This window comes from Ranitomeya variabilis, chromosome 6, assembly GCF_051348905.1.
Source record: "Ranitomeya variabilis isolate aRanVar5 chromosome 6, aRanVar5.hap1, whole genome shotgun sequence".
In the NCBI taxonomy this organism is placed as follows: domain Eukaryota; kingdom Metazoa; phylum Chordata; class Amphibia; order Anura; family Dendrobatidae; genus Ranitomeya; species Ranitomeya variabilis.
This window is the reverse complement of record NC_135237.1, coordinates 549,018,996-549,044,424: the sequence shown is the minus strand read 5'-3', so window position 1 is coordinate 549,044,424 and position 25,429 is coordinate 549,018,996. Positions and strand designations below refer to the sequence as shown.

The 25,429-nt window shown below is 44.0% G+C and overlaps 1 protein-coding gene across 1 annotated transcript in view; it reads left to right on the top strand.

Annotated features, from left to right (window-relative positions):
• KCNQ3 (potassium voltage-gated channel subfamily Q member 3) overlaps positions 1-25,429 on the top strand; it is a 262,622-nt gene that overhangs the window by 218,357 nt on the left and 18,836 nt on the right. Inside the window, exons 10-11 of the mRNA XM_077271251.1 lie at positions 14,842-15,044; positions 15,583-15,685. Of these exons, the coding sequence (XP_077127366.1) occupies positions 14,842-15,044; positions 15,583-15,685 (306 nt within the window). The remainder of the gene's footprint in view (positions 1-14,841; positions 15,045-15,582; positions 15,686-25,429) is intronic.

The window sequence follows — 25,429 nt, the reverse complement described above, 5'->3', positions numbered from 1 at the left end:
TCTTATGTTGGACGGACTTTAGACCCCTCAGGCTGCAGAGCCCTAGCATAGCTTTTACCGCTTCAATCCCTATTGATTGATCCTTACTTACAGAACATCAGAAAACCCCTTTAAAGGGGACCTGTCATTTTCCATAAATCTGTACTTTTATTACCTGGTGTAGACGGCGCTGTTCTCCTGAATCCGGCGCTGTTTCTCTTTTTTTCCTGCGCCTCTCCATTCCAGAGATATGGCCTCTTCTTCCCTGTATATAATTTTAATCTTCTGATCTAAGTGGGCGTGGTCTTCATCTCTTTTCTATGGGCATCTTCATGAGGACCACGCCTACTTGACTTACAAGACTAGATTTATATAAAGAGAAGATGGGGCTGTATCTCAGGAACGCCAAGGGTCTGGAATAAAAGAAAAACAGTTTTGGATTCAGGAGAACGGTGGCATTTACACCAGAGGGAAGAAGGAAAATTACATATATATGACAAGCGACATGTTCTCTTAAAAGGAATATTCCAGTTTCAGCAAAGAAAGGTTATAGGTATAACGAAAAAGTGTGTGATTTTCCAATAAACCTTTTTTAATAGTTTTTCGTGACTTTAAAATCTCTGATTGCAGTCACTGAATGGGAACCTGTATAGGTCTTGTGAAGGACACACAGGTGCAGGGCCCTTTCATGTGCAGTCAGAGATGTATCTTGTAATGAGCCCCGCAACTGATACAAATAATAAACATCCCTATTCATTAACAGCAAGCAGAGATCTTAGAAACCATAAGGTATATGGTAGTATATTGGAAAATGCAATAACTCTTCATCAGAGGAAGAAAAGGCTTTATTTGCATGAGGTGGAATACCCCTTTAATAATGTGAATGTGGATAATGCTGCCATGTTAACATAAGGTATAGTAGTATGTCTTTTATACAGACACATTTTCTAAAATCAGTGGCCTCCTATAATAGAGCATGTAGCTATCCAGAAGCATTGAATCTGGATGTGGTGACATTTTTAGAATCATTTAGTTTTGTGTTTTCTGAATAGTCTCTGGATGCCGCTGTAGTTCAGTTTACAGCATCGATGTAACATCACATTGCAGAACTACAATCAGTGAGTCACTGGCTGCACTGTTATCTACGAGTGTATTTCCCTTTTGCATAGGGAGCCGGTCACTTCCCGCTCTGAGGACCTGGGAGCAGTCCCGCCCACCCACCCTTTAGGTTGTGTATTTTGTTAATTTTCGTTGTTTTTAGTCAGGGTCATAGTGGCTGTAGGCGGGGGGAGGGGTCCTTGGAGTTGGTGCTAAATTGGCCTGGGGGGTCCGTCGGGATACGGATTCTCCAGTTGGTATAAGTTTTGGTTGCGGGTCTGGTGATTTGGGGGAATCTTGGTAATGGTGGGCCAGATTCCTAAGTTGGAAGTGGACAATTGGTAACCCTTCGGGGTATTTTGGTGCTCTCGAGCCTGTGGGGTAACGGCTGAGAGTAATCTACGGTTGGTCTTTGTCCACTTGCCTATTATACGGTTAACACCAGATTTTTAGCTTCAAGGACCCCCTCCCCGGATCAGGTTACGGTTAAATGTTGTGTTTGTTTATAATAAAGGCCGCTGTGGCCATTTATATCCAATTTGAGACTCATGTCTTTATTCAGAGGCTGGGGAGGTGAGGGGTCGGAGACCCTTGGGGGAAAACATTTATTCTCGGTGGTCGACAATACCAATGTCATGTTATCTATGAATATATTTGCCTACTGATCAGGGAATTCTTCACGGTGAACTTTTATTAGACCTCATCTTTTACCAGCACTCTCCCATGTCTCAAATCCATGGCCTATGGTCTGGGTGGCAGAAACACTAATAGTGAGCCACAGGCTGCACTGTTATCTATGAATATATTTGCCTACTGATCAGGGAATGCTTCTTTTATTATCCCTCATTTTTTACCAGATCTCTCCCATGTCTCAAACCCATTGCCTACTGTGTGAGTGGCAGAAACACTAATAGTGAGCCACAGACTGCACTGCTATCTATGAGTGTATTTCCAACTGCTCAGGGAATGCTTCTTCATGTGTAACTTTTATTAACCCTCATCTTTTATCAGCTTTCGCCTATGCCTCAAGCGCATTGCCTACTGAGTATGTGGCAGAAACACTAATAGTAAGCCACAGGCTGCACTGTTATCTATGAATATATTTGCCTACTGATCAGGGAATTCTTCACGGTGAACTTTTATTAGACCTCATCTAATACCAGCTCTCTCCCATGTCTCAAACACATTACCTATGATCTGGGTGGCAGAAACACTAATAGTGAGCCACAGGCTGCACTGTTATCTATGAGTGTATTTCCAACTGCTCAGGGAATGCTTATTCATGTGTAACTTTTATTATCCCTCATCTTTTACCAGATCTCTCCCATGTCTCAAACCCATTGCCTACTGTGTGGGAGGCAGAAAGGTTAATAGTGAGCCACAGACTGCACAGCTATCTATGAGTGTATTTCCAACTGTTCAGGGAATGCTTCTTCATATTTAACTTTTATTAACCCTCATCTTTTATCAGCTTTCACCCATGTCTCAAAACCATTGCCTACGGAGTATGTGGCAGAAACACTAATAGTGAGCCACAGACTGCATTATTATATATGAGTGTATTTGCCTACTGCTCAGGGAATGCTTCTTCATGTTGAATGTTTTAAACCTCATCTTTTACCAGCTATCTCAAACCCATTGCCTCTGGTCTGGGTGGCAGAAACACTAATAGTGAACCACAGGTTGCACTGTTATCTACAAGCCTATTTTAACATGTATTTATTTTTATTTTTTTAAATATTGGTATTTTTTTTTATGGACACAATGTGCAGCTTTGTACAATATGTACACATATGTATTTATATGCCATTATTTATAAAATAAAAGTAAAAAGTAGAAATTACAAACACAATTAAAAAACACATTTTTATGAAACATTTTATTGAGCAAACATTACAAAATTATATAAAAAAAACTCAACCTGGACGTATTTAGTGTCCACAGTATCGTAGTAGCCCATACACTACTGCCCATACATTACTTATATGTGTATGACCGGTATATCGTGTAATTTTTTTTTCAGCATTTTACCAATAATAAAAATTAATATAAATGAAACCCTCACATATGTATATGGAAAAATGGCGCCTAGAGAAAGATCAGCTCATCTGGTAAAATAAAAGACCTCATATGGTGATAATGACAAAAACGTCGCTAGTCACATTGTTGAATAGTATACTGGCCAAAGGTGTTACTGCATCTTACCGAGTGCTCTTCCATTTGGGGTGTCAGTAGAGGAGGGTCCTAGGATACGAACTAAAAATATTGTGCAGAAGTTGTAGGCAGGTGTGTAAAAAATGCTGCGTAGTAATGTTTTAAAAATAAAACTGGGTATTTTAGTTTGTTTTTATCAATTAACATCTAAATCCCATCATTATTTGGAGTGACTGTTACCTTCAAAACAACATCAATTCTTCTAGATATTCTTGCACTGTTGAAGCAGTCTTTAACTGAAACAGAAACAGCTGTGTATGAGGCATAAAACTGGGTGAAGAACAGCCAAACTCTGCTATAAAGGTGAGGTTGTGAAAGACAGTTTTATTTCAGAGGTTATACACTATGGGAAGACTGAGCACAGCAAGGTAGTTATACTAAATCAGCGAGGTAGTTATACTGAATCAGCGAGGTAGTTATACTGAATCAGCGAGGTAGTTATACTGAATCAGCAAGGTAGTTATACTGAATCAGCAAGGTCTCTCCCAGGTAAAGATTTCACCGCAGACTGGGGTTTCCAGATGTGCTGTTCAAGCTAATTTGAAGAAGCACCTATAATAGTCAACGTTAAGGACATTAAAAACATTGGTCGGCCAAGGAAACTTAGTGCAGAAGATGAAGGACACCATGCTTACTTCCCTTTAAAATTGGAAGATGTCCAGCAGTGCCATGAGCTCACATCTGGCAGGAACCAGTGAGACCCAGCTACACCCATCTGCTGTTCAGAGAAGTCTGGCCAGAAGTGGTCTTCATGGAAAAATTGTGGTCCTCCAAAGGGAAACAAGGTCAATCAATTCAATTATGCATAAAGACATAGGAACCGGGGTGCAGTAAAATGTCAGCAGGTGCTCTGGACTGAGGAGTCACAATGTGAAATGTTTGGTTGTAACAGTTTGTTCCCTGAAGACTGGAGAGCGGCACAATAATGAGGGTAATGCAGGAACAGTGAATCATGGTGGAGGAACCTACAAATGTGGGGCTTCATTTCAGCAATACAAGATGGGGATTTGGTCAGGATCAATGGTGAGAAATACGAACAGATACTGATCTAGCATGTAATACCATCAGGAAGGCGACTGATTGGCTCCAAATTTATTGTGCAGTAGAACAACGACCCCCAACATCCTGCCAATGTCATTAGGAATGAGGAGTCCTGGAAGTGATGATCCGGCCCCACAGATCCCTGATCTCACATCATCCAGTCTGTCTGGGATCTCATAAAGGATCTGCACAAGTGACATCCACAGAAGATCTGGGGTCAGTTCTCCAAGATGTTTGGAACAACCTCCTGCCGAGTTCCTTCAAAAACTGTGTTCAAGTGACCGAAAAATGAAGGAGGCGACAGGCAGTCACCAAATATGGATGGGATTTAGATTTTTCTTCTTTTCATTCACTTTTGCATTTTGTTAACTGATAAATGAACAATTCTATTTCCGAATGCATTCTTACTTTGCAGCATTTTTTCCGCACCTGCCTAACACTTTTGCATAGTGCTGTATATGTTCACTTTGATCTATTTGACATGTTCACATGATTAATAACATTTACATTGCAAGAAGCAGAATGTTTTAGGCTCCACTTCTGGAAACGTGATCGAACTAGCTGCGAATATCCACTTTCAGGATTCTTGGGTCAAAAATGGCATTCTCTGTAGGTGCGTGTCCACAGGGCACCATTGACCTGATATGTACCTCTGGAGGGTCAGCAGATTTTTTTTTATAGACGCTCCCTGTAATTAATACAGAGACACATCATTTTATAACAGAATTCAGTATGCCACTGGGTGCTGTCATGGGGTCATTTTGGGAATCAAATGCAATAATTCCAAATGTCTTGGTGTACTGTATATTCAAGGAGAAAGTAGATTAAGATGTATTTGAGTTATCTGACAAAGGCATGCTATCACTGGAATGTCTCAGTAGTGCAGTCTCAATCTTTAGACATGTCATTTCAAATTAAAAAATGTTACTAGAAGATGTTCACATACTTAATGTTGACAACTTTTTCTTCTTATTCTGGTACAAATGGGCATGTGTCTGCACAAATGGTTAGAAACTGACTCCATGTTTATGGTCTGAGTGCCCGACGTCCACAGATGGGGGTTGTGCTCACAGCCCAACACTGTGCAGGACGCATGGCATTTGCCACAGAACACCAGGATTGGCAAATTCACCACTGGCGCCCTGTGCTCTTCACAGATGAAAGCAGGTTCACACTGAGCACATGTGACAGATGTGACAGTCTGGAGACGCCGTGGAGAGCGATCTGCTGCCTGCAACATCCTTCAGCATGACCGGTTTGGCAGTGGGTCAGTAATGGTGTGGGGTGGCATTTCTTTGGAGGGCCGCACAGCCCTCCATGTGCTCGCCAGAGGTAGCCTGACTGCCATTAGGTACCGGGATGAGATCCTCAGACTCCTTGTGAGACCATATGCTGGTGCGGCTGGCCCTGGGTTCCTACTAATGCAGGACAATGCCAGACCTCATGTGGCTGGATTGTGTCAGCAGTTCCTGCAAGATGAAGGCATTGAAGCTATGGACTGGCCCGCCCGTTCCCCAGACCTGAATCCAATTGAGCACATCTGAGACATCATGTCTCGTACCATCCACCAACATCGCGTTGCACCACAGACTGTCCAGGAGTTGGCGGATGCTTTTGTCCAGGTCTGGTAGGAGATCCCTAAGGAGATCATCTGCCGCCTCATCAGGAGCATGCCCAGGCGTTGTAGGGAGGTCATACAGGCACGTGGAGGCCACACACACTACTGAGCATCATTTCCTTGTCTTGAGGCATTTCCACTGAAGTTGGATCAGCCTGTAACTTCATTTTCCACTTTGATTTTGAGCATCATTCCAACTCCACACCTCCATGGGATATTAGTTGTGATTTACATTGATCATTTTTAGGTTTTATTGTTCTCAACACATTCCACTATGTAATGAATAAAGATTTACAACTGGAATATTTCATTCAGTGATATCTAGGATGTGGGATTTTAGTGTTCCCTTTATTTTTTTGAGCAGTGTATATATACAGTATACTTTCTTATTTGCATGGGCCTGCTAACAATCCTCTTTCTGATGCATGTGTCTTAGTGATGCCTGAATATGTGGGTTGCATGTGTAATCCCTGGGAACAACATAATGGATATCGGACTTCCAAATATTCAGACTAAGAGTCTTGACTATACTCTGGACACAGAACTCATATTGAAAGCAGACTATGACAACAGATTTACTGTGAGACATTTTTGATCTCATGCTGAATTAGAGGTGTTTTTTTTCCCTGCAAGTGCTACATATAGAGGAGAATGTGGAGTCTCAAATATTTTCTATTGTTTTGAATCTACAATTCCACTGTTTCCATGGTGACAGACAACAACGGAACCCTGTGTAGTCTGATCTACCAGGCTTCCAGCTGTGCTCTGCTGTATGGCAACATTCCAACTCTAGGAGTAGAGAGCAGATAGAAGGCATATGACTGCAGGGTTAGACTATACAGTGCAATGTAAAAGTTTGGGAACCCTGGTCAAAATTACTGTTATTGTGAACAGTTAAGCAAGTTGAAGAATAAATGATCTCTAAAAGGCCTCAAGTTAACGATGACACATTTCCTTTGTATTTTTAGGAAAAAAAATATGTATATTTTCATCTTTTACATTTTAAAAATTATAAAAAGGATAATGGGCTAATGCAAACGTTTGTGCACCCTGCATGGTTAGTACCTAGTAGCACCCCCTTTTTGAAAGTATCACAGCTTGTAAATGCTTTCTATAGTCAGACAAGAGTTTTTCAATTCTTGTTTGAGGGATTTTCATCCATTCTTCCTTGGATAATTCTTCCAGTTCTGTGAGATTCCTGGGTCATCTTGCATCCTCTGCTATTTTGAGGTCTAGCCACAGATTTTCAATGATGCTCAGATCAGGGGACTGTGAGGGCCATTGTTAAACCTTCAGCTTGCGCCTTCTGAGGTCATCAATTGTGGATTTTGACATGTGTTTAGGATCATTATTCATTTGTAAAAGCCATCCTATTTTCAACTTCAGCTTTTTTACAGATGGTGTTATGTTTGCTTCAAAAATTTCTTGAAATGTCATTGAATCCATTCTTCCCTCTTCATGTGAAATGTTCCCCGTGCCATTGATTGCAACACAACCCCAAAGCATGATTGATCACCCCATGCTTAATGGTTGACAAGATGTTCTTTTCCTGAAATTCTGTGCCCTTTTTTCTCCACACATACCTTTTTTCATTGTGGACAAAGAGTTCTATTTCAACCTTATTGGTCCACAGGACTTGTTTCCAAAATGCATCAGGCTTGTTTAGATGTTCTTTTGCATACTTCTGATGCTGAAGTTTATGATACGGATGCAGGAGAGGTTTTATTCTCATGACTATTCCATGAACACCATATTTGTTCAGGTGTTGCAGAACAGTAGAACAATGTACCACAACTCCAGAGTCTACTAAACCTTTTTGAAAGTCTTTTTCAGTCAAGCATTGGTTCTGATTTGCCTCTCTAGCAATCCTACAGCAGCTCTCACTGAAATTTTGCTTGGTCTTCCAGACCTTATCTTGACCTCCACTGTCCGGATAACTGCCATTTCTTAATTACATTTTGAACTGAGGAAAGGCAGCTTGAAAATGCTTTGCTATGTTCTTTTAGACTTCTCCTGCTTTGTGGGCCTCCACCATTGTCATTTTCAGAGCACTAGGCCACTGCTTAGAAGACCCTATGGCTGCTGTGTTTTGGCACAAGGTTAGAGGAGGCTGGGTTTTTATAAAGGTCCGAAATTTGCAATACCTGGCCTTTTCTAATGATGATAGTGACCTAGCCATAACCCTAACAGGCTACTTAAGGCCTGAAACCTTGGTCAAAGGTATCTGAGCACAGAAATTTCCAAGGGTGTCTGTTATGATCCTTAGTGGTTGAGGATCACAAATTACTCCAGCTAAGTAACAAACATAGGACAAGCTCTAGGGAGGTGGCAAACTGGACTGACCGCAAATCTGAACCTATCCAAACACACTAGAAGTAGCCGGTGAACGTGCCTAAAAATCCTAGACGTCTCGAGCCAGCCTGAGGAACTAACTACCCCTAGAGAGAAAGAAAAGACCTCTCTTGCCTCCAGAGAAATAATCCCCAAAGATATAGAAGCCCCCAACAGATAATAACGGTGAGGTAAGAGGAAGGCACATACACAGGGGTGAAAGCAGATTCAGCAAATGAGGCCCACTAATACTAGATAGCAGAAAATAGAAAAGGGAATCTATGCGGTCAGTAAAAAACCCTTACAAAATATCCACTCTGAGATTTCAAGAACCCCCACACCAACTAACGGTGTGGGGGGAGAACCTCAGTCCCCTAGAGCAACCAGCAAGCGAGGAAATCACATTTTAGCGAGCTGGACTAAAAACATAATGAACACTGATAATCAAAAATTGATCAAACAAAAAGTTAGCTTGTCTTGGAGAGACTGGGAGCAAGGTAGACACAAGGAATCTGAAGAGCACTGAATACATTGATAACAGGCAAGGAACTGAGTATCCAGGTGAGCTAAATAGGAAACCAACCAAGGATAACGAACCAGCTGATGCTGCAACCTGCAGAAAGACAACACTACACAGTACCGCTTGTGACCACTAGAGGGAGCCCAAAAATAGAGTTCACAACAGGTGTCCAAACTTTTTCATCGGCCCATTTTTCTTTTTGTAATGTTGCAGACCTTTATATGATATTTATTTAGGAAGTATTTTTCATGGTAAAAGGGACAACTTCCCTGAGGATCCGACCACTGGGCCTTCCAGTTATCCATAAAAGTGGGTGCGTAAATGGAACAGTGGTCGATCATGCAAACTGAAGCTCCATTCATTCTCTTCAGGACCATCGGAGATAGCAGACTGCTGCACTAGGTACTGCCAGGCGGACCCCCAGAGATATATTGGATGGGGAATAACTTTCCAACTTGAGAATACCTCTTTAACTGCCACATTTTAAAATCTCAAAGATTCTACAAAACTTTTCCATAACTTCCAAACTTGAGAACTCTTCTTTAAAGGAGAACTCCGACTATAAGTAAGACCATATTCTTACAATTACTAAGATAAAAAAAATAAACAAGTGGCGCAAGGTGTCAGAGGCTAGATTTTCTGCTGCGAATAAACAATTACCACTGCATTGAGGTAGAATCTAAAATATAGTAAAAATATTTGCGCTAAAAAAGCCAATGCAAATAAGTAACTTCCAATAGGAAGCACTAGATTCAATACGTGTCGGTATGGATATAATGAACTGCTAATAGAAGTGCAGATATAACCCACAGGAGGCTTACAGCCACTAGTGTTGGACACATGCAATGCTGGTAGGCAGTCTGTATAATAAAGTGCATCAATGTCTTACTCACAGTAGTGAAGGTTGGTAGTTGCCTGATGCTCCACAACAATGTAGATGAGGTGAATAAAGTCTTTAAAGTTGTGCCGGAGAGCTGCCCCGGCCGGTGGTAGCTGCTCCGTCCGTACCTTCCAGTAGTAGGCGGGATTCTGTGTCCAGATGCCACGCGGTGTGCGAATAGTGAGAGCGGCTCGTCTGTAGGACCTTCGTGACGCAGTGAATCACATGACCGCCCGTGTGACTAGAGGGGGTTGTACTGATCGCGGTAAGGACCATAAACCAACGCGTTTCGGAAACGTCTGTTTCCTTCCTCCGGGATGGTCCCTGACCCCGAGTAGCAGCCTCAGCAAATAGGTTTATTGAAAGCCAGAGAGCTCAACCTCACTATTGAGTCCCCTGGGTATCATGGTATCCAGCAGTAAATCCACTTTGTCTCCATCCTTGACATTGATTTAATATAGTTTCCTCCTCTCCAGTGCAGTTGGATGGTTTCAATACCCGAAATCTCCATAGTTTGTATTAGTCCATTATGATGTTCTATAAAATGCTTAGAGAGCGAGTGACCCAACATTTTTTTCTTTATATTGCGTATGTGTTCGTTAAGTCTCACTCTGAGCGGCCGTTTGGTCGCCCCACATACATTTTCCTGCATGGACACTTAATGATATATATGACCCCTGTTGTGGAGCATGTAATAAAATCTTTAATCTTGAATTCCGTGTCCCCTTTTTTATACTTGTTCGTTTTTGAGTTGTAGTCTGTTTACACATTCTACATTTACGGCATGGAAAAAAACGTTGTAGAGTATTGTAAAAAAGAGTATGTTGTATAGAGGGGTGCTTGCTCTTATTATATATACAGTATGCTCTCCTATTATATTTCACGTATTGAATCTAGTGCGTCCTATTGGAAGTTTCTTATTTGCATTGGCTTTTATAACGTGAATATTTTTCCTTTATTTCATAATTACTAAGATAAGTCTGTTTTCAAAATTGAGTCTGTGAGTCTGTTTGGTAATAATCAGCCCCGAACACTCCTCTAAAATGATCGTAGCACTTCTGTTTCATTCATTCTCTATGGGGCTGACAGAGATGGTCGAATGCAGCACTCAGCTATCTCCATCAATCCTGTATACGGTAATAGAAGTGGCTGCACAAATACGAGACCACCCGTCCATTCAAATGTGGGCAAGGGACCCTTACTTTCTTGATCAGGTGGAACTCTGGTGAGCACACATTCACCACTGATCACGTGTATGGGTGGAGGAGGGTTGTGGCCAGCACTGTGTAAAGCGATGGATGCCATGTTTGGGCCACATAGACCTCAACCACACAGCTCAAAGGAATCCCAAAACCCCCAAAATAGGAGCACTTCAACCTGGAGCGGAGACCTTTCAACTTCAACTGCTTTTCACTTTCAGAAATATGTCAGGACTAAAGCAAAAAGGCAGAAAGTCACAGATATGCCTTGGACTATATTCTTTCACTTTTTTGATGCTAAATGTTATGAAGGGATAAATTCCCCCTTTTGCTTAGATTTGAAGAGCTGCCATTGTCTTGTTTGCTAGTTTATGCTCACTTGCCAACTGGCCTATGGTTTACATAGACCATTCACAAATGGGTCTCACTGGGCATTATTTGGGCTGTCCTGGGTGTGACCTGTGATGTTACTAAAGTGACAGCAATGATAATAACTAGGGCACATCTGTGATCATATACTGTACATCCTTGGCAGCACATGTCTGTGATGATATATGTCACCTGTAGTACAAGTCTGTGATGATATATGTCACCGGCAGTACAAGTCTGTGATGATATATGTCACCGGCAGTACAAGTCTGTGATGATATATGTCACTGGCCGTACATGTCTGTGATGATACAAGTCATTCGGCAGTACATGTGCATGAACATGAAGGTATCCAGCTCAGGAAATAAAATCAAAAGTCTTTATTTGGACAAATTTTAAAAGTAAGCTGCTTGACCAACCAGTGCACACTGGAGGAAGGAATGTCTTGAATAACTGGACGCGTTTTGAACACGTATAGTGCTCTTAGTCCTCAGTTTCACTTTCACAGTTTGGTGGAACTGAGGACTAAGAGCACTATACATGTTCGAAACGCGTCCAGTTATTGAAGATATTCCTTCCTCCAGTATGCACTGGTTTGTCAAGCAGCTTACTTTTTAAATTTGTCCAAATAAAGACTTTTGATTTTATTTCCTGAACTGGATACCTTCATTTTCATGCACAAGTACCTGGCGTCAAGCAGAGAGGTTTCCGTGCTCGGATCAAATTTCTCATGGGCTGTGAGAATACATCACAAGGGTGAGCTGAATCCTTTTATTTTTTCTGATCGGCAGTACATGCCTTATACATAATAAAGTCGAATAAGTATGTAAGCATTATTGTTTGATGCGGCTTGTGGTGGGGACGGGGCTGATTCGCTTCAGAAAAGGATGAATGTGTTTTTCTTTAGTTTTTGTTGTTTTTTACTTTTTGTCTGGTTTTATTGATGTTGAAAATGTGCAATGTAATTAACAGAAGGAAATGAAAATGTGACTTAATTTCTGCAGAATCGACTATTAAGTGGATAAGAAGCTGCGATGACACGGGGAGCGATGTCAATAATAGAACTGTTTACTTTACATGAATCGCAGCGCACAGCGTGTCCTTATCACTCACTGACAACACAAAACATCTGCGAATAATGGCGGAGGGACTTAATGGCGGCGGGACGGAATAGTTACTTCACGGAACACGGAAATAAAAGCCGACTAGCTCACATTGAGAAATGTTTCAAAAGACTCTTTCCCGTGATTGATACCTGGTTGGCATGGTCATTCTGACGTTACTGCCCCTCCCCCCACTCCAGACTATTAATTCCAATTTCCATTCTATATTATAATTAGGGATAAAATGCGAAAATAATAATTCCGGTGTTTTACTTGCAATTTTTCTATTATGTCTCGGACTTGTATTTAGTCCTAAAAGTTCTATTGTGTGCTAGGTTTGATAAGGGATCTGCAGAGTCTTAAGGGGGTGTTACCAGCCTTTCATGTCTGAGATGGAAATAACATGAAGTTATCAGCCAAGAGAACTGCTAGTACTCCATTCTTTACAGTCACAATAGGGTCCAATTTTGTGATACTGCTGGAATACTGTATATACTACAAGTGTCCAAGATGGGAATACCTTTTTATTTCAATCACCCTCTAATTATTATGAAATGGCTTTGCTCATTCCGTACCAGTCTATGCAGCAAAGCTGTTTCCTGCAGATAATATGTCACCTTTGCTGTATAGACTGGTACGGTATGAGCAAAGTCATTTCATAATCATTAGAGGATGATTGAGATAAAGAGGTATTCCCATCTTGGACATATGTAGTATATAGTTTTAAAAGCGTATTTGTAGCATAAAAAGTATTTAAAAAGGGTATCATCATCTCAGCTTTTCATGGCTATGACAGGAGTAACTCCTTTCAGATCTGACCACTGAAGGAGGAACTATGTAACAGCCAAAAGAGCTGTTTTGACCATTTTTCTTGACAGTGCACTATAGGGCCCCATTTTTGAGATTCTGCTGAAGCAAACATCTACTGTACAAACTGTGTATACCACAAATATCCAAAATGGGAATACCTCTTTATCTCAATCCTACTCTTTAATTATGAAATGACTCTGCTCATAACGACCCAGTCTATACAGCAAAACTGACATCAACCTTGTATTTCTGCAAAATACCAGTGATTGTTTTACTTCTGTCTCAAAAATTATGTCTTCCCTCAATCTAACACTGAATTTGTCAAAAACTGAACTCCTTGTGTTTCCTCCCTTCACTAACCTACCTATGCTCGATATTTCCAGTTCTGTGTGTGGTTCTACATTACTCCCTTGCAAGCTGCCCACTGTGTATTTAGGTCATACTTGATTCAGAATTTTTTCACCCTTTACATCCGATCACTCGCTCGCTCATGTTACCTACACCTCAAAAATATTTCTGGAATTCAACCTTTTCTTACCTTTGACTCTGCAAAACCTCTTACTGTTGCTCTTATCCCTTCCTGTCTGGATTATTGCAACTTTTTACTAATTGGTCTCCCTCTTACTAAACACTCCCCTTCCAATCCATCCTAAATTCATCAGCCAGGATCATATTCCTTTCCAATCGCTACACCGCTGACTCTACACTGTGCCAGTCGTTACACTGGTTACCCATCCACTACATAGTTCAATATAAACTTCACTCACTCTCTCTCTCTTACCCATAAAGTGCTCCATGGTGGAGCACCACCCAACATCTCCATCGTCTCATTCTATCACCCTACCCGTACCCTTCTTTCTGCTAATAACCTAAGACTAAAATCCTCAAAAATCTGAACCTCCTGCTCCTGTCTCCAAGACTTCTCTTGTGCTGCACCAATTCTTTGGAATGCACTACCCAGGATAATTCGATTAATCCACAGTTTTAAGCATGGCCTAAAAACGCATTTCTTTAGGCTGGCCTATCACCACTCATATCTAACTTTCCCTGATTTGCCCACACAAAATATTCTTCCAAATCAGGACCCTCGTAACATCTGTTCACACCCTCCACTCACTCATTAGCCCTCTGCATCTGTCCTGATACTGGCTGGTGACTCCCTCAAGCAGCATTGTGTACCATTCTCCTTTTGTGTCCCCCCTATTTCCTCATAGATTGTAAGCTTGCGAGCAGGACCCTCACTCCTCCTGTATCTGTTGATTTTATGTGTTTTTCCATAATGTCTTTATTGTCTGTACAAGTCCCCTCTAAAATGTAAAGTGCTGCGGAATATGTTGGCGCTATAGAAATACAATTATTATTAATTATTATAAATGATCTGCAGGAAACAGGTAATGTCAGGCTACTGTGGGTGCTTCAGTGGCTAGGATTAAATCTTCACAAAAAAAAAAAGGGAACATAAAAAGTTTATGGGGGCATAAATAAGAAATATGTAATATATATGTAATAGAAATATTCACAAAATACATATAAAAAAGCAGACAATTTATGTGATTTTTTTTAGACCTTAGATTCTTGAATGTGATGGACTTCAGTGGACGTAAACTAATTAAAGTGCTACCACTTTCTCTAAAAGGCGACACTTTCTGGTCTAATAAACATATTTTAATTATTTTCAGTCAAAGGTGGAGCTTGCTGGATCGGGTACGGCTATCCAACCCACGAGGGAACAGTCCAAAAGCCAAAACATTTTCTCCACTTAACACTGAGGGTGTAGAAGAGAGTCCCTCGAAAGAGCCAAAAAACATTGCCTTGAGTAATAAGGAGCGATTCCGCACCGCCCTGAGGATGAAGGCTTATGCCTTCTGGCAAAGCTCGGAAGGTAAAATTCTATTTTTTATTTTTTAACATCTAAAAGTCAAGTCTAAGTTTAGAAAACCCATTTTTATATAATTATTAGTTAACAGAGTGTCCTTTGATTTAGACCAAAGAAAACAGTGGTCACAAAGAGCGTCTCTCACTCTGGAGGACCCGGCCTGTCCTGTATTCCACAGACAGCCCATTGATACGAATGGACAGTGTGTAATACCTATCTTCACCTGCGGTGGTGCTGCAGGAAAATAGACACTTCAGAGTTTCTCCCCTGTTAATGGCTGATTGCAGGGGGGCTCAACAGGAGGACACTTTATGATCTGTTTATTGGCAAGAGAACCTCTTTAATAGACAAAATTAACACCTTCTACATCTTTATAAACACACACTCCATACATATGTAATAGTAAAAAAAAATGTGCTGACTTCTTAAAAGTCAATACAGGTGAAAAAATGCAGTCTTCGAAAAGACAAATCCCCATGTGGTGAGGTTTTGATTTTTTTTCTTTTACACATATGACTTGGTAATTGTCTTATCTACTCTGTAGATGCTGGAACAGCGGGAGATCCCATGGCTGAAGGTGGTTACAGTAATGAGTTCCTGGTGGAAGATTTAATCCCTACTATAAAAGTGGCCATCCATGCTTCTAGGTATACCGGAGAAATCCGTCCTATTATCTTGTATGAATATGAAGAGCAGCATGGGGTCCGCCCCCTGTACTTGTAAATTATTCTATGTGTATATTGTGTTTCCTGGAAATCTTCAGTTTCTTTATTTATTATCATATTCCTTATTATTTTATGATTGTGTGTTCAGGATAAACGTATTTTTTTTGTACTAACGGCGTTATATATGTATGTATAAGAAGATTACTTTAATAGCACTATATACAAGAAAATACTGTAATAATACACCCGATGCACAAAAAAATACGAAAATACCACAACACTGTCCCATACTATAATAATACCACCTTTGTACAAGAAAATAACATAATACTTCCTCTTTTGTAAAGGAAAATACTATAATAATACTCACAATATACAAAAAAATACTATAACACTGTTCCCTATGTTCATGAATATAACTACTATAATAATAATGCCCCTATGTACGAGAATATAACTACTATAATACTGCCCCTATGTACAAGAATATAACTACTATAATACTGCTCCTATGTACAAGAATAGAACTACTATAATACTGCTCCTATGTACAAGAATCTAACTATTATAATACTGCCCGCTATGTACAAGAATATAACTACTATAATGCTGCCCCTATGGAGAAGAATATAACTACTATAATACTGCTCCTATGTACAAGAATATACACTCACCGGCCACTTTATTAGGTCCACCTGTCCAACTTCTTGTTAACACTTAATTTCTAATCAGCCAATCACATGGCGGCAACTCAGTGCATTTAGGCATGTAGACATGGTCAAGACAATCTCCTGCAGTTCAAACCGAGCATCAGTATGGGGAAGAAAGGTGATTTGAGTGCCTTTGAACGTGGCATGGTTGTTGGTGCCAGAAGGGCTGGTCTGAGTATTTCAGAAACTGCTGATCTACTGGGATTTTCACGCACAACCATCTCTAGGGTTTACAGAGAATGGTCCGAAAAAGAAAAAAAATCCAGTGAGCGGCAGTTCTGTGGGCGGAAATGCCTTGTTGATGCCAGAGGTCAGAGGAGAATGGGCAGACTGGTTCGAGCTGATAGAAAGGCAACAGTGACTCAAATCGCCACCCGTTACAACCAAGGTAGGCCTAAGAGCATCTCTGAACGCACAGTGCGTCGAACTTTGAGGCAGATGGGCTACAGCAGCAGAAGACCACACCGGGTACCACTCCTTTCAGCTAAGAACAGGAAACTGAGGCTACAATTTGTACAAGCTCATCGAAATTGGACAGTAGAAGATTGGAAAAACGTTGCTTGGTCTGATGAGTCTCGATTTCTGCTGCGACATTCGGATGGTAGGGTCAGAATTTGGCGTAAACAACATGAAAGCATGGATCCATCCTGCCTTGTATGGAGCATCTTTGGGATGTGCAGCCGACAAATCTGCGGCAACTGTGTGATGCCATCATGTCAATATGGACCAAAATCTCTGAGGAATGCTTCCAGCACCTTGTTGAATCTATGCCACGAAGAATTGAGGCAGTTCTGAAGGCAAAAGGGGGTCCAACCCGTTACTAGCATGGTGTACCTAATAAAGTGGCCGGTGAGTGTAATTACTATAATACTGCCCCTTATGTGAAAGAATATAACTACTATAATACTGCCCCTATGTACAAGAATATAACTACTATAATACTGCTCCTATGTACAAGAATATAACTACTATAATACTGCTCCTATGTACAAGAATATAACTACTATAATACTGCTCCTATGTACAAGAATATAACTAATATAATACTGCCCCTATGTACAAGAATATAACTACTATATTACTGCCCCTATGTACAAGAATATAACTACTATATTACTGCCCCTATGTACAAGAATATAACTACTATAATACTGCCCCTATGTACAAGAATATAACTACTATAACACTACCCACTATGTACAAGAATATAACTACTATAATACTGCCCCTATGTACAAGAATATAACTACTATAATACTGCCCCTATATACAAGAATATAACTACTATAATACTGCTCCTATGTACAAGACTATAACTACTATAATACTGCTCCTATGTACGAGAATATAACTACTATAATACTGCCCCTATGTACAAGAATATAACTACTATAATACTGCTCCTATGTACAAGACTATAACTACTACAATACTGCTCCTATGTATAAGAATATAACTACTATAATACTGCCCCTATGTACTAGAATATAACTACTAAAATACTGCTCATATGTACAAGAATATAACTACTATAATACTGACCCCCCATGTGCAAGAATATAACTACTATAATACTGCTCTTATGTACAAGAATATAATTACTATAATACTGCTCCCTACATAGACAAATATAACTGCTATAATACTGCTCCTATTTACAACAATTTATCTATAATAATACTACTCCTTTGGAGAAGAATATAACTACTATAATACTGCCCCTATGGAGAAGAATATAACTACTATAATACTGCCCCTATGTACAAGAATATAATTACTATAATATTGCCCCTTATGTGCAAGAATATAACTCCTATAATACTGCTCCTATGTACAAGAATATAACTACTATAATACTGCCCCTATGTACAAGAATATATCTACTATAATACTGCCCCTATGTACAAGAATATAACTAATACTGCCCCTACGTACAAGAATATAACTACTATAATACTACTCCTATGGAGAAAAATATAACTACTATAATACTGCCCCTATGTACAAGAATATAATTACTATAATACTGCCCCTTATGTGCAAGAATATAACTACTATAATACTGCCCCTATGTACAAGAATATAACTACTATAATACTGCCCCTATGTACAAGAATATAATTACTATAATACTGCCCCTAGGTTCATGAATAGTGTTGAGCGATACTTTCCGATATCGGAAAGTATCGGTATCGGAAAGTATCGGCCGATACCGTCAAAATATCGGATCCAATCCGATACCGATACCCGATCCCAATGCAAGTCAATGGGACGAAAATATCGGAATTAAAATAAACCCTTTATACACTTGTAGGTTCATTCTACATGAAGGAAAACAACTAAGAATAATGTAGGATGTATTGGGGGACGTGGCGGAGACATTAAAGGCACAGAGGTTTAGCCCAATGTAATAGAATAGCAGGATTTTTTTTTTTTTGGATGACGTTCGGCGTTAGAAAGAATTTGACTATGTTAATTTTTTTTTTTTTTTTATGCCACATATTGATGTTTCACTACTTCAACGCCCTTCACCTTCTTTTTTTCTTCTCCCACGCTTTCTTCTTCATTATCCTCATCATCAGCTTCTTTGACATCAACTTCTTCACCTTATTCATCTTCTTCTTCATCTTCTACCTATTATTTTTTGGGTTACATTGTTCATATTCTTTTTATTTTACTATTATCTTCATCATATTCTACTTCTTCATCATATTCTTATTTGTGACAGGCATTCCTGTAGTTGTTATCTATAAAAGTTTGAAGATTACACCTTCCGTTCTGCCTGTCACAAAACAGTTACATTTGTCCGCGTTCAGTTTGGCCTGCAGCATCAGGCTTTATCCAGGGGCACCACGAGGAGGAACGGACTCACCCCCATACACTGCTTAGTCTTCTTCTGCTTATAATTTAGATAATATTTTTTGCTCTGATATTTAGTGTTATGCTTAATGTTCTTCTGCTCTTTGTTCTGCAGCCTCTTGTTCTTCTGCTTCTCGGTCTTCCAGGTCGTCGTCGTCTCCAGGGTCGTCGTCTCCAGGGTCGTCGTCTCCCGGGTCATCGTCATCGGGGTGGTCTTCAGGGTCGTCGTCTCCGGGGTCGTCGTCATCACGGTGGTCTTCAGGGTCATCGTCTCCAGGGTCGTCGTCATCACGGTGGTTGTCGTCTCTGGTGTCGTCGTCATCTTAGGGGTGTTCTTCCGGGTCATCGTGTTTAGTCTCTTGAACTTGGAAATGTAGCAGAAGGTACAAGAAGGCTGAGAAAATGCCGAGAACCAGCTGATGGAACTGGAACTCGGATGGCTACCCAAAGGTCCAAGAGCCAATGGAACTACCGAGGACCAGCTGACGTTACTGGAACCCGGTTACTAAGCAGGAGGTACCCGTGCCTGAAAGCACTACCAAGGACCACCTGACGTTGGTGGAACTCGGATACCCAGAGGGAGGCACCTAAGCCAAAGGCTCTGCCCGGAACCAGCTGACGGTACTGGAACCAGGATGGGGAGCAGAAGGTACAAGAGCAAAAGACAGTGCCGAGAACCAGCTGACGGTGCTGGAACCTGGATGGGTAGCCGAAGGTCCAAGAGCCAATGGAACTACCGAGGACCAGCTGACGTTACTGGAACCCGGTTACTAAGCAGGAGGTACCCGTGCCTGAAAGCACTACCAAGGACCACCTGACGTTGGTGGAACTCGGATACCCAGAGGGAGGCACCTAAGCCAAAGGCTCTGCCCGGAACCAGCTGACGGTACTGGAACCAGGATGGGGAGCAGAAGGTACAAGAGCAAGTGTCTGCGTGGCTTTTGCAGGACACGATGCCGGCTGCACAGCAGGGGAACAGCTGGCGGTGCTGAACCCCACTGACACATTGGCGAGGTGTTTTTCTCTGTGCAGCTAGCAGTACCGGGCCCCAACTGGCGGTGTTGGAGCCCGGGGTCAGCAGGAGGAGGAGAGGGAGCAGAGTGTAGGCCGAAGCCTGCACTGGCGGCAGCTTTGGGTCTGTTGTGCCTGCGTGGCTGTTGCAGGACACGTTGCCGGCTGCACAGCAGGGGAACAGCTGGCGGTGCTGAACCCCACTGACACATTGGCGAGGTGTTTTTCTCTGTGCAGCTAGCAGTACCGGGCCCCAACTGGCGGTGTTGGAGCCCGGGCTCTGCAGGGGGAGCAGAGTGTAGGCCGAAGCCTAATCGAACCAATTTCAAAGGTAACCTTTAACCCCCCCTCAGGGGTTACAAAGTAGAAGAGCCACAGCTTATGCAGCAGTAGTGGTGCACAAGTCAAAGGTTGCTCTTTTAATTTGGCTCCTTGCACACGCTGAATGGAACACGTATAACATTTAGCCCTTTATACAGTCAAACTGTGTTGGAGGCGCGAGTTCCCTTTGTAATGAGACGCAGCACAGATGTCAAGAATCCCACCTTGGTGCTGGGTGCAGCCTCCTGAGCGTTGTTATTTGCTGTACAGGAGTCTGCGCTGTCGTGTTATCCCCTGGCCTAGCGCTGTTAGCGCTGCCCATCTTCTGACCTCATTTAATGTTGGCTGGTGCGGTTCGCGATGCCCATGAATCACAGCCCCGCAGTGTATTGACATAGTTAAAACACTGCGGGGCTGGGATTCATGGCCTGGCGCAGTACATATGTTCGCCTCTCGCTTGGGTTCTTACACCTGCTTCAGACTATGTGGCGTCAGCTGATCCCTTATCGCATGCCACGGCCATGAAGCCGCACAGTCTGAAGAAGGCGGAAGGAGATGAGGGACAGGCGAACTGATGCACTGCTCATGCCCATCAAACACACCCTCGCACTCCCAAGAAATAAGACACCGAGGGGCGTTGTGTGGGTCAGGGCGGCCGCAGAGGCGCAGGCAGCCAAACAATGATGCCAGAAGACGGGCAGCGCTACCAAGGGGGTTGCAGCGTGTCATTACAAAAGAAAGTCACACCACCGGGACGGTTAAATGGTCACACAGAGGACACATTTTAGACGTGTTTTCCGTTCCACATGTGCGAGGAGAATACGTTTATGAGCCACCTTGCACACATGCAGCATTACCGCTGTACAAGGTGGCCTTAAAAACGTACAAACGCCTGGGGGAGGGGGGACAGGTTCCCTTCAATTTCAGTTCTGGTGTCTGCGTGGCTTTTGCAGGACACGATGCCGGCTGCACAGCAGGGGAACAGCTGGCGGTGCTGAACCCCACTGACACATTGGCGAGGTGTTTTTCTCTGTGCAGCTAGCAGTACCGGGCCCCAACTGGCGGTGTTGGAGCCCGGGGTCAGCAGGAGGAGGAGAGGGAGCAGAGTGTAGGCCGAAGCCTGCACTGGCGGCAGCTTTGGGTCTGTTGTGCCTGCGTGGCTGTTGCAGGACACGTTGCCGGCTGCACAGCAGGGGAACAGCTGGCGGTGCTGAACCCCACTGACACATTGGCGAGGTGTTTTTCTCTGTGCAGCTAGCAGTACCGGGCCCCAACTGGCGGTGTTGGAGCCCGGGCTCTGCAGGGGGAGCAGAGTGTAGGCCGAAGCCTAATCGAACCAATTTCAAAGGTAACCTTTAACCCCCCCTCAGGGGTTACAAAGTAGAAGAGCCACAGCTTATGCAGCAGTAGTGGTGCACAAGTCAAAGGTTGCTCTTTTAATTTGGCTCCTTGCACACGCTGAATGGAACACGTATAACATTTAGCCCTTTATACAGTCAAACTGTGTTGGAGGCGCGAGTTCCCTTTGTAATGAGACGCAGCACAGATGTCAAGAATCCCACCTTGGTGCTGGGTGCAGCCTCCTGAGCGTTGTTATTTGCTGTACAGGAGTCTGCGCTGTCGTGTTATCCCCTGGCCTAGCGCTGTTAGCGCTGCCCATCTTCTGACCTCATTTAATGTTGGCTGGTGCGGTTCGCGATGCCCATGAATCACAGCCCCGCAGTGTATTGACATAGTTAAAACACTGCGGGGCTGGGATTCATGGCCTGGCGCAGTACATATGTTCGCCTCTCGCTTGGGTTCTTACACCTGCTTCAGACTATGTGGCGTCAGCTGATCCCTTATCGCATGCCACGGCCATGAAGCCGCACAGTCTGAAGAAGGCGGAAGGAGATGAGGGACAGGCGAACTGATGCACTGCTCATGCCCATCAAACACACCCTCGCACTCCCAAGAAATAAGACACCGAGGGGCGTTGTGTGGGTCAGGGCGGCCGCAGAGGCGCAGGCAGCCAAACAATGATGCCAGAAGACGGGCAGCGCTACCAAGGGGGTTGCAGCGTGTCATTACAAAAGAAAGTCACACCACCGGGACGGTTAAATGGTCACACAGAGGACACATTTTAGACGTGTTTTCCGTTCCACATGTGCGAGGAGAATACGTTTATGAGCCACCTTGCACACATGCAGCATTACCGCTGTACAAGGTGGCCTTAAAAACGTACAAACGCCTGGGGGAGGGGGGACAGGTTCCCTTCAATTTCAGTTCTGGTGTCTGCGTGGCTTTTGCAGGACACGATGCCGGCTGCACAGCAGGGGAACAGCTGGCGGTGCTGAACCCCACTGACACATTGGCGAGGTGTTTTTCTCTGTGCAGCTAGCAGTACCGGGCCCCAACTGGCGGTGTTGGAGCCCGGGGTCAGCAGGAGGAGGAGAGGGAGCAGAGTGTAGGCCGAAGCCTGCACTGGCGGCAGCTTTGGGTCTGTTGTGCCTGCGTGGCTGTTGCAGGACACGTTGCCGGCTGCACAGCAGGGGAACAGCTGGCGGTGCTGAACCCCACTGACACATTGGCGAGGTGTTTTTCTCTGTGCAGCTAGCAGTACCGGGCCCCAACTGGCGGTGTTGGAGCCCGGGCTCTGCAGGGGGAGCAGAGTGTAGGCCGAAGCCTAATCGAACCAATTTCAAAGGTAACCTTTAACCCCCCCTCAGGGGTTACAAAGTAGAAGAGCCACAGCTTATGCAGCAGTAGTGGTGCACAAGTCAAAGGTTGCTCTTTTAATTTGGCTCCTTGCACACGCTGAATGGAACACGTATAACATTTAGCCCTTTATACAGTCAAACTGTGTTGGAGGCGCGAGTTCCCTTTGTAATGAGACGCAGCACAGATGTCAAGAATCCCACCTTGGTGCTGGGTGCAGCCTCCTGAGCGTTGTTATTTGCTGTACAGGAGTCTGCGCTGTCGTGTTATCCCCTGGCCTAGCGCTGTTAGCGCTGCCCATCTTCTGACCTCATTTAATGTTGGCTGGTGCGGTTCGCGATGCCCATGAATCACAGCCCCGCAGTGTATTGACATAGTTAAAACACTGCGGGGCTGGGATTCATGGCCTGGCGCAGTACATATGTTCGCCTCTCGCTTGGGTTCTTACACCTGCTTCAGACTATGTGGCGTCAGCTGATCCCTTATCGCATGCCACGGCCATGAAGCCGCACAGTCTGAAGAAGGCGGAAGGAGATGAGGGACAGGCGAACTGATGCACTGCTCATGCCCATCAAACACACCCTCGCACTCCCAAGAAATAAGACACCGAGGGGCGTTGTGTGGGTCAGGGCGGCCGCAGAGGCGCAGGCAGCCAAACAATGATGCCAGAAGACGGGCAGCGCTACCAAGGGGGTTGCAGCGTGTCATTACAAAAGAAAGTCACACCACCGGGACGGTTAAATGGTCACACAGAGGACACATTTTAGACGTGTTTTCCGTTCCACATGTGCGAGGAGAATACGTTTATGAGCCACCTTGCACACATGCAGCATTACCGCTGTACAAGGTGGCCTTAAAAACGTACAAACGCCTGGGGGAGGGGGGACAGGTTCCCTTCAATTTCAGTTCTGGTGTCTGCGTGGCTTTTGCAGGACACGATGCCGGCTGCACAGCAGGGGAACAGCTGGCGGTGCTGAACCCCACTGACACATTGGCGAGGTGTTTTTCTCTGTGCAGCTAGCAGTACCGGGCCCCAACTGGCGGTGTTGGAGCCCGGGGTCAGCAGGAGGAGGAGAGGGAGCAGAGTGTAGGCCGAAGCCTGCACTGGCGGCAGCTTTGGGTCTGTTGTGCCTGCGTGGCTGTTGCAGGACACGTTGCCGGCTGCACAGCAGGGGAACAGCTGGCGGTGCTGAACCCCACTGACACATTGGCGAGGTGTTTTTCTCTGTGCAGCTAGCACATCTGGGCCCCAACTGGCGGTGTTAGAGCCCAGGGTCAGCAGGAGGAGCAGGGGGAGCGGAGTGTAGGCCGAAGCCTGCACTGGAGCAAGTTGAAAGGAAACCTTTAACCCCCCCCCCCCAGGCGTTTGTAGCTGGAAGAGCCATCGTGTACAGCACTAATGCTGGAAAAGGTAAACTTAGCTCTTTTAATTATGGTCCTTGCAGATGCTGAACCTAACACTTATGAAATGTGTCCCCTCACAGCGTTCAACCGTCCGGTAGGTGGAACTTTCCTTTGTCATGTGACGCAGCACAGCCGTCATTTTTACCCCCTTGTCGCCGTGCGCCGCCTCCTCAGCGTTGTTTGAATCTGTCCCGGAGCCTGCGCTGTTAGGTTACCCCTTGGCCATGCACACATTTTGCGCTGCCCGTCTTCTGACATCATTTGCTGTCAGGCTGGCTGCGCCTGTGCGGGTGCGCTGTCCGAGATTCAGCCTCGCGGTGTCGTCTAATGTAATCCCACCGCGGGCCTGGGATCCGTGTCCATGCGCAGTGCATATCCTCGCCTCTCACTCCCCTCCCTACGGCTTCTTAAGACTGTGCGGTGTCACGGCCGTGGCATGCTATTAGGGATCAGCTGACACCGAACAGTCTTTAGAAGCCGTAGGGAGGGGAGTGAGAGGCGAGGATATGCACTGCGCATGGACACGGATCCCAGGCCCGCGGTGGGATTACATTAGACGACACCGCGAGGCTGAATCTCGGACAGCGCACCCGCACAGGCGCAGCCAGCCTGACAGCAAATGATGTCAGAAGACGGGCAGCGCAAAATGTGTGCATGGCCAAGGGGTAACCTAACAGCGCAGGCTCCGGGACAGATTCAAACAACGCTGAGGAGGCGGCGCACG